General features: G+C 44.9%; 1 protein-coding gene across 1 annotated transcript in view; it reads right to left on the reverse strand.

Moving 5' to 3' along the window:
• Nucleotides 1-2,552: 2,552 nt before the first annotated feature.
• Nucleotides 2,553-9,721, reverse strand: part of PAQR8 (progestin and adipoQ receptor family member VIII) — a 40,823-nt gene continuing 33,654 nt past the window's right edge. Inside the window, exon 2 of the mRNA XM_012648577.1 lies at nucleotides 2,553-3,667. Coding sequence (XP_012504031.1) covers nucleotides 2,553-3,617 — 1,065 coding nt within the window. The 5' untranslated portion in view covers nucleotides 3,618-3,667. The remainder of the gene's footprint in view (nucleotides 3,668-9,721) is intronic.

Genomic DNA, 9,721 nt, shown 5'->3' on the forward strand with positions numbered 1-9,721 from the left:
TCTCCTTTATAAAATTCTTAATTATTCCCTTAAGCAAACTGGATCTGTTCCTTACGGATACAGACATTTTAACTAAAGTGTTTTAAAAGGAGTATTTAATCTCTCAAAAGTCTGAGTAGTTAAAAACATCTGCATTTCCTGTGTTTATATATTTCTAGTAAGATACTGGTATTTCAAGAGCGTATCATAGTCCACCACCTCAATGCCTCTCAAATATCTCCTATAAAAAAAATTTTATTTTTAATTTTCAAACACTTGAGGGGCCAATACTTATATAAGTTAAAATAAAAACCGTGTGGCAACATCTAAGTTTGGTGCCTCTTTCTCTCTTATGTTATAGGCCATTAACAGTGTGCAGACTGGCACTGCTCTGTGCATGCATTTGAGGATCACTGCTCTACCTCCTGTTCTCTGTTTAAAAATACCTGCATTTGACCTAAAGATCTCTTCCCATCAATACCACCAGTTATATTCAAGATCTTCATTTACACCTTCCTTTCTTTTGCCCTCTTCCCTCACTTCTCCTTCCAACTTTTAAAAAATATAGACTTTGAATCCATAATAACAAAATTTCACTTTCTAGTCCCTGTTTTAAACTGACTCTCTACTTGCAAAGTATTTGCACAATTCCCCCATCCCCTTTGTTCAGTTCAACTCTGTTCCCAGTTTTGCCAACTTTATTTGCTGTGAATTTGGTCTAGACACCAGAAGCTTGTGTTAAGACACTTGGGTACACAGAAGTTCAGATCTTTGAGGATAAACAGGAGAAATTCATCTAGGAAAACTTGTAGCTGACAAGACACCTGCTTTCTTGATATAAAGATTATAGGAAAGCTTCAGTTGAACATACTTTTTTTTTTTGTGGCCAAAATACTTAGACTGAAAAAGTCTTCTGATTGGTAAGCAACTCTAGCTTTCTAAAGTTTCATTCACTCGTTGGAAAGCAATGAATTCTTTTTTCTTACTCCAATAACTCAAAACAGAAAATTCTACATAGGCATACATTAAGTATTTATACATTTCCATTTATAAGGCACAAACCCCACAAATCTCTCAGAGAAAGGAAAAACGATTTGAAGACAACAAAGTAACCTAGTAATAGAAGAGGTTCATTTAACGGGAGTTAAAACAAACCATTTCCCCTTTTAGTAAACAAGGGAACTTATACTGATAATAACGGTAGCCTCTGAGGAGAGGACTTCACAGTCCTTCCTTTGGCTCAGCCTCCTTCACTGGATTAGAGCAGAAGTCAATCCTCAGAGAGGGCTGCGAGGCCAGAGCGCATCAATTGAAGCACCACCCATCCCATAGAGGATGCTGGGCTGCTATGTTCCAGAGCATTTCAGCTACAGGGTACCCGGTTCACACATTCTCACCCAAAGGAGGCTTCAGGGACCACTCCACAGTGAGCACACATGCTTGCCTGTCTTGGGACTTGATTATTTTTAAGGGTTCTGCTCTTAACTGAGGCAGAACTGTCTGCCTGAGGACCCTGAACTGGGATAGTTATGTGGGTCCTTCATGAGGCAGCACCTATATAGGAGACTGGACCTTGGGTTCCTCTTAAAATAATTAGATCCCTAGAGGGGCCTTAGAACCAATCACCCTACTAAGGGCTTTTTAAACATGCTGGTTAAATCTGGAGATGATTCCCTAGAGCAATCTCCAGATCTCTCGGCCTATAAGGCAGCCCTAATAGCTCTCAAGTAATCCTGCAGTTCACAGGTATAAAACAGAAGGGTCCCATGACACCAAACAGTATCCATGCTTGTTGGCTGGGCCTCCAAGTGGCTCTTGGCACTGTACTTTCTAGTACCGTTTACATTAATATATGATGATATGCTTCCTGAATGTCTACATGAATCCAAGCATTTCCTAGAAGTATAACTGTTTCCTAGTCCTTTATATTACCATGCAAGGTAGGGATGGGAGTGAACAGCACTTCAGGGAAAACAACCAGGAAGACAGTCATCCTGAGAAAAGGGTCAGTATTACAGTGGATGAGAGAGGAGGGACAGGAATCAGAGGAACTGAGTTATGTCTAAGGGTCTCACTGAATCATCTTGAAGATTCTGACTTTCCACCCTGGACAATCTGAAATCCTAATGAAATGGGTCCTTGGCTTAATTTACTCAATTACCAAAGACCAGCACAGTAGCTATGGCCATGCCAGTCGGGCGAGGACCAGCCACCTATTTACTTGCCAGTCTAATTTTATTATCCATTCAGCTCTAGGACTTGCCCTTGGAGGTCACTAAATTTTCAGGCATGAAGATGGTTGTCCTTAATTCAGTGGCCCATGAATCTCAGCCAAGATCCCTTCCCTGCCTGTGCCGTGTAAGGCTATGACCCAAAAGGAAAAGGAAAACTCCTTTCATTGACAACAACGAAACTCTGAATCCTTTGGCTCTCAAATGCTGCAGCTATAGCACATCCTTGCAAATATGTTAATTTAAAAGCCAACCCTTAAAAATAAAAAGTCAACTTCTATTGCATCAAGTTTTCTGCAAATCACTACAGGCTGCCTCTACACCTTGCCCCACCAGCCAGCTTCAGGAATCCTTCTTGGTCAGTCTGGCCTTGACTTTGTGCCTCAGGAGGGCTGCGGTGGCAGCACTGCAGGCTGCCAAGAAGAAGAAGGAGAGGCAGGCCGTGTAGACGGACAGGGGCCCGTGGCGCTGCAGGAAGATCTCCCGCCGGGCCTGGTAGTCCAGGAGGATGGCCTCCAGCTGGGAGAGCGTGCAGATGGACAGAAAAGCATGGAAGATTTGATGTCCATGGCCCACGATGTCACAGGAACCCGGGAAGTACTTCTCAGGCACTGGGCAGGAGAAGAAGTAGGCGCTGACCAGGAAGAAGAGGATCTGCAGGGTGTGGTACCAGGCCGCCTGCTCCTGGCAGCCAGCCAGGTGGCAGAGAGCCACGCGGTGTGCCACAGGGCTGATGTCCAGAACGAAGGCCAGCCCTGCCGGCACCACTTGGCAGATCTTCCTCATGACCGGGTAAGGCCTGCGGTAACGGTACTTGGCGTAGCAACAGCCAGCACAAGACAACCAGCCACAGAAGGCAGCTGCCGGCAAGAAGAAAAGCCAGAACAGCTCGTACCAGGCCTGGTCCGAGCTGTAGAAGAAGTGGGCCAAGGCACTGCCATACTGGTAAACGCTCACGCCAACGTAGTCCACGAAGTAGAAGGTGTAGTGGGAGAGCTCGGACTTGGACTGCAGCAGGTGGGCCAGAAGGCTGCAGGTGAGGTACGTGATCGAGGACAGGATGAAGAGGAGCAGCGGCAGGGAGTGGGGAGAGGTCCACGGCAGGGCCTCGGTCTCGGCGAAGGCCCAGAATCGCAGGAGCACGGCCAGGGCCGCCAGCAAGTGGGTCCAGACGTTGACCACCTCGTTGTGCTTCTGAAAGAGGCTGAAGAAGTAGTAGCGCCACTCGTGCCCGGTGGGGCGGTAGCCGGTGTGGATGTACGGCTCGCGGAAGAGCTGGGGCACGTCGCTCTCCGGGACGGTGCACGGCATCTTGGGCAGCCCGTCCTCCAGGATCTTGGGCAGGCGGCGCAGCTGCTGCCCGCTGACCGACAGGGTGCTCAGGCGCTCCAGGATGGCGGTGGTCATGGCTGCGGCCTGCCCGCCTCCGCACGGCGCCGTGTGGCCGGGGGTGCAACCTGGAGAGAGGGAAGGAAGATGGGCAAAACCGCGGTGAGACACCAATGCAGCGAGGTGGCCGAGCAACGGTGGCTTCCCTTAATGCGACGTGGCTTTCTAGTGCAGTAGGGGGAGAAGGGCACTGCAGGCTGCTTCGCTGAAGCTCGTTTCCTTCATCTGTACAATGATGGAGTTGGACCGAGATCTCTTACCGCCCTAACATTCTGATTCTGTGCCTTCCACACAGTACGGTGTGAGGCAAAGCCACATCTTGTAAAGTGGGAATGTTAGCTACCCTGATATGATGTAATGATATCGATGACTCAATGACTGTCAAGATTTAATGATATCGATAAGGCTTACTTGCCTTATCGATAGGTACTTACTTACTTTTAAAGGCTACGGGGTTTTCTAGGTATCACGAACATGTAATCATTATACAGGCTCTGATAGCATGAAATATTGTAAGTATGATGTTGAAATATAAGAATTATAAATATTGGTATTACTAATGATAGCCTCTATTTCTTTAGCACCCACCTAATCTTAAACTATCCACCAATTTCACTGGTAACTTAAAAATCTGAGGTAGGCAATTAACTGAACCTCGAATTAAAGACAGGCAAATGGTTCAGCAATTAGGTTGGTAAAGACCAACGCATATTCTAAGATACCTTACCAGTTAAACAAAATTAACACGTGGCCTAAACTTAACATAAAATCTAATTGCAAAGATTATTATTATTATTTTTTGCTCTGGAAAGCAAGTAGTTTTGGATTTGTCTCTCCTGGGTGACTAAATCTGTACTCAGTGAATTTCTGGCCTCGGAAATGCTTAATTTACACTTGGAATTTCTAGGTGACAGATGAGCCAGATGAACACAGCAATTATTTCATAAAATATTTCATAAAATTGCTGCAAAATTTCATGTGAAATTACTAGGTAAAGAAATAGATTTTGAGCATATCTATATTACCTTCTGTACTTATATTTCCCAAACTTTTTTCTTCAGAAAAGTTCAATATCTGATTTATCTAAATGGTCCCCTTCTTTCAAAGACCCTCAACTGGGAGAGAGACAAAAAGTGCTGCTCTGGGCACTACTAATTTTAGCATAGAAAATTTAATTTTCCTACTCACACTTCTTAATCAATATTGAAAGAGAAAAAAAAAATCTAATCAGGTAAAAAATGGAGGGCATGAAAACTAATAAAATGTGAAAGCAGTTCAGAAAGACCTGAAGTTAAGCCCTGGTTTTGTTACTTACTGGGTGACCTTGGGCAAGTTATAAAACTCTCTAAGCCTCAGCTTCTTTATCTGTAAAATGGGGGTAATGATTCTACATTTGCATGGGTTGTTGTGATGGTTAAGTGAGAGAATCTGAAAAACAAAGTGCTTAGCACTCTGCCTGACCCAAGATAGGTGCTCAGTAAATGCGAAGTACTCCTGTTATTTTTCTAACTATGAACTGGGCTCTGTGCTAGGTACTAGGTACCAGGATACAAAGGCTGATAAAGATGGGCTGCCTGCCATCAAGGAGGCCACCGTCTACTGTGCAGACAGGCATGTAGGGGAATCAAGATAAAAACGTGCAATAAGTGAATAAATGCTCCATTAAAGGCAAGCACTGGTTCACAGGGTTTCTGCAAACACAACCAAAATAGAAGGTGGGGCTCGGGGGCAGCCCTCTGAATGAAGGGGGCTCATTTCCCCCCTGAAATGAGTCTTGAAGGAGAAGTCACAACTTCTTAGAGAAGATAAGGGGAGAAGAGACTTCCGGGCAGAGAGTCAAAGAACTTTTGCCAAGATACGGGCTGGAAAGCCCAGAGCATCTGAAGAGGTCATATTAGCATAGTTCGTGGCATGACATTGGCACCAGAGAGACCTAAGCTCCAATCCTGAGCCCCACCATCAACAAGCTGCATAACTCCGGCCTGAGTTTTGTCGTCTGTGAAGTAGAGTTAATGACAGAGAAGCTGCCTCACAAGGCTGAACAAGAACTGCAGGACATAATGCCTGCAAAGTATTTAAGTGTTTGGTTCCACATCTGCAAAAACATTTGCCATTATTATGACCATCTGGTGTGAGATGCAGGAATGGTTCATGAGTGGAGAGCCTAATATCCCCTCCATATCTTGTACCTACTTCTATGGCAGCCCCTGTAACCCTGTATTGAGGCATTCGTTTAGCCAGCACCTGTCAGACAGTGATCTCCTACCAGGAACAGGCTATGTAGTGCTCAAGATAGGAATTAAAGACACTAAGAGAAATGTATTAGGGATTATGGGGCCAGCTAGGAAAAGAAACACAGAGACAGGGGAGCATGGGAGAGAAAAAGCAAATGATCATCAGAATACGTTAATTCATTTAAAAACAAAAAGACAAGCAGCTATGCAGTGCTTCCACTATCAGCCAGCAGAGGGGTCTGAGTGCCTGGGAGTTACATTCTGGATGGAGGCTTCTCTAACTCACCGGGGTGGTCAAACTTTAGGAATGGGCCTGGGACATGGGGTGACCTTTCAAGTTGTCCTCCTGCTGTTAGCAACATGTAACCTGGGGGAGCTGGGCTAGTTGGAGCTCTGGGGAATTAAAGTGCTCTACTCTTTAGATACAGACTTCTACTATCTCTTGTGAAGCAGAGAGGGAAATCAGATGAAATTACCAATCTGATTTTAGGGATGGGAGAAATTAAGGTGAGCCCCTGGGGATAAGAAGCTCTAGAAGAAGGAATCCCTAAAAATGCTCCCCAGTAGGCCCCATCTGCATTCTGTCTAAGACCAAGGGTATTTCCATCATCTTTGGGCACCCAAACCAACCTGAGACAATTCTTGTATCCAGAGTTTAATACATAACTGCACAATTCCTACTTATCTTCATATCCTTAAAATAGGGTGTCTATCACATAGCAATTTCTTATAAACCAACTGAATTTCCAAAGACCAGAACATCTGTCTGTTCTGAGGGAGAAAGGACAGAACATGATGCTTCCTTATTGTCAGGCTGCAGAAAACTATGACTGCAGAGCTCTGCCCGTGACAGTTCCTCCAGGCCTCACAGCATCAACCTCCCCCATGGCTTTATGCTGACAAGCCTTTTCCAGAAAATTATTTCCACTTCACTCTTAAGGAAAATAAACAAGGAAGAGGCTTATAGAACTAAGAAACAAAGAGATACAAGACCAAGAGAATATTAACTTCAAAGGAAAAGGTGCACAGGGGAAAAGTTAGCAGAATCATCATTTCCCTTGCAAATGAGATTTTTTTAAATGCAGCCACACCGGTTTCAGAGTCTCCTTAATAACTCCATCCCCTGGAGTGTGTAACCTGATACCCACAAAGGGACCAGGCAGTCCAGCAACACAACCACCACAGCATCCAACTCAGAATATGACCCCTTATCTCTCTCAGCAATGAGAGTGTTGCAAAGATCTCAATCCTTTATCTGTGGGTGATAAGGACTTAAATTTTCCTTTGATGTGCAGAATCATGAAATATTCTAAACTTGTGGTCAGAAAGAGAAGGGATTATTTCTTTGTCCTTTCTTTAGCAACTACCTCTTCCCTTGCCATGAAATTCTCCCTTTGAGAGCAGCCAACACAGTCAGAGTGATGGTAATGAGTTATAATTCTTTTATCATTATTAACTTCAGAGCCCCTGTCCAGTAGGGTACAACCTTCCCTCTAGCCAAGCCTCACTTTCACCAAGCAAGAGTGGGCAGTGTTTCCAGAACAGGATTCCAAGGGCCAGCTGTAAAGTTTGAGCCAGTTTTGGAGAAAATCATATAATAGCATCACGATGTCAGTCCTCCCAGCCTTCCCAGGTGGCTGTCCTGAGTAAGAGCCCCTCCCTCCCTCCTGGCATCTGTCCCCATGCACTCCTACCAAACCATTGTATACCTTCCATATACTGATTTATGATTTTACCTGCAATTCCTGTCTCCCTAAAATGTATAAAACCAAGCTGTAACCTGACTTCCTTGGGACCGCATACTCAAAGCTTCTTGAATTTACAGATTGCCTGGCCAATGGTCACTCATGTTTGGCTCAGAATAAACCTCTTTAAACTACTTACAGAGTTGGGTTTTTTTCCATTAGCAGGAGTCATTTCTCTCCCCTGAAGTTTTTAGCTTGTTTCAATGCTTATCTCCCCTCCAAGCTCTGCAGGAGTCTCAATGCTAACCAATGCCTCCTCTTTTGGCTTTAGTGATACTACTTTCTCTGGCCCCATCTTGGTTTTCTTCATCCACCATCACTGTCAACTGTGGTGTTTTGAGAATTCCACTACCTGTCCCCTTTTCAGTGTCCACAGTGCCTCTCACACAGGTATTGCTCTCAGGCCCTTAGCTTCAGCCAGCACCTGTATCAGCTGATCCCCAAATATCCAGCCAGATCTTTCCTGACGTATGGATTCCAATATCCAACTGCTCTAGGTGTGTCTAACTGAATGTCCCATAGGCACTTCAAACCCAGTATCTTCAAATATCCCCTTTAGCCCAGACTCAACCCTTCCCCTACATCTAATCAGCCATCTAGGCCTGCTGATTTTTCTTTTTTCTTTCTTTCTTTCTGAGACAGGCTCTCTGTCACCCTGGCTAAAGTGTAGTGGCATCATCATAGCCCACTGCAACCTCAAACTCCTGGGCTCCTGCCTCAACCTCCTGAGTAGCTGGGACTAGAGGCACCCACCACCTCTCCCAGCTAAGTTTTCTATTTTTTTTTTTTGTAGAGATGGAGTCTTGCTTTTGCTTTGGCTGGTCTTTAACTCCTGACCTCAAGTGATCCTCCTGACCTCAAGTGATCCTCCTGCCTTGGCCTCCCGGAGTGCTAGGATTACAGGTGTGAGCCACCACAGCTGATCCCTGCTGATTTCATCTCAGCATTTCTGGAATCCATGTGCCTTAATTCAGGCCTTCAAAATTAACTTATGTCAAAGACAATAGCAGTCTCATAACTGACCTTTTTTCCTCCCCAGCCTCACATCCCAATTCTCACTTCATTCTCCAAACCCCTTCAGGGTGATAGTTTTAAAATGGAAATCTGATCCTCACTAGCCTCCCCCAAATTCCTCAACAGCTCACCATGGTTTGTTTATAACACAAATCCTTAACATGCAAACGGGCCCTTTCTCTGTTGATCTCCTGCCCATTCCAGTCTCTCCTCCCAGGTCCCACACCCCCACAGCCACTTGGGTGGCCTGGATCATAATACTGGCAGTTCTTCACACTTTCTCTCTTTCCCTTGCATGCAAACTCAGTACCCTTTAGCCCAGCAACTCCTGCTGCCTTCTAACTCTACCCAGGAGCCTGCTCCACTGGGGGGAAGTTTCCTAACCCCTAGACTGGTTCAGGACTCCCCCAGCTCCCATTGTATCCTGGCTTTACCTCTCCCAGTTCGTTTCTCTCCTGGAGCTGTGATCTCTGATTTACTCCACTCATTTCCCCATTAGCCACATGATCCTTTAAGGGCAGGGGCTGTTTAGTACAGAAGTCCCCATGTTTAAAATAGTATATGACATATAAAAGACACCTAATAATTATTTACTTAAAGAAGACTTTGCAATAGTGGAAGGGAGGCTTGGCATGACTAGCTCCATTTTACTTCTGACCTCTGCAGTAGTATCCTTTAGGTTAAAAGCTTCTGTTTAGCTCTGCACGTAAGCCAGCTAATTATAGGAAGAATTTAGTTTATAGTTCAACTCCAGAAGAAAGATGACAACCAGTCCCTTTCCCAAAACTAACTCCCAAGGAGATAAGGGGAATATGCACACAAGTATCAATGCTATGTTAAAGATTTATGGGAATATTGTGACCCGACTTACTCATCCAAAATTAACTGACCAAGAGCAAAGAAGTTTCACAACCTCCTCAGACCCTCACTAATGCACAGATGTCCGCAGTCCTCAGTTACCTCTTACAATGCCCCTCCTCTTCCCCCTTCCCTTAACGTAAAAAGGAAAGTACAGTTCATACTAACTTTAGATGGTTCTTTAGGACATTAGTCTGCCATCTTCTCGGTTTCCTCTGAAGAAAAGTCTCTTTTCTTGCCCCAACACCTTGTCTCTTGACTAACTGGCTAT

Source organism: Propithecus coquereli, unplaced genomic scaffold, assembly GCF_000956105.1.
Source record: "Propithecus coquereli isolate 6110/MARCELLA unplaced genomic scaffold, Pcoq_1.0 Scaffold29, whole genome shotgun sequence".
Taxonomy (NCBI): domain Eukaryota; kingdom Metazoa; phylum Chordata; class Mammalia; order Primates; family Indriidae; genus Propithecus; species Propithecus coquereli.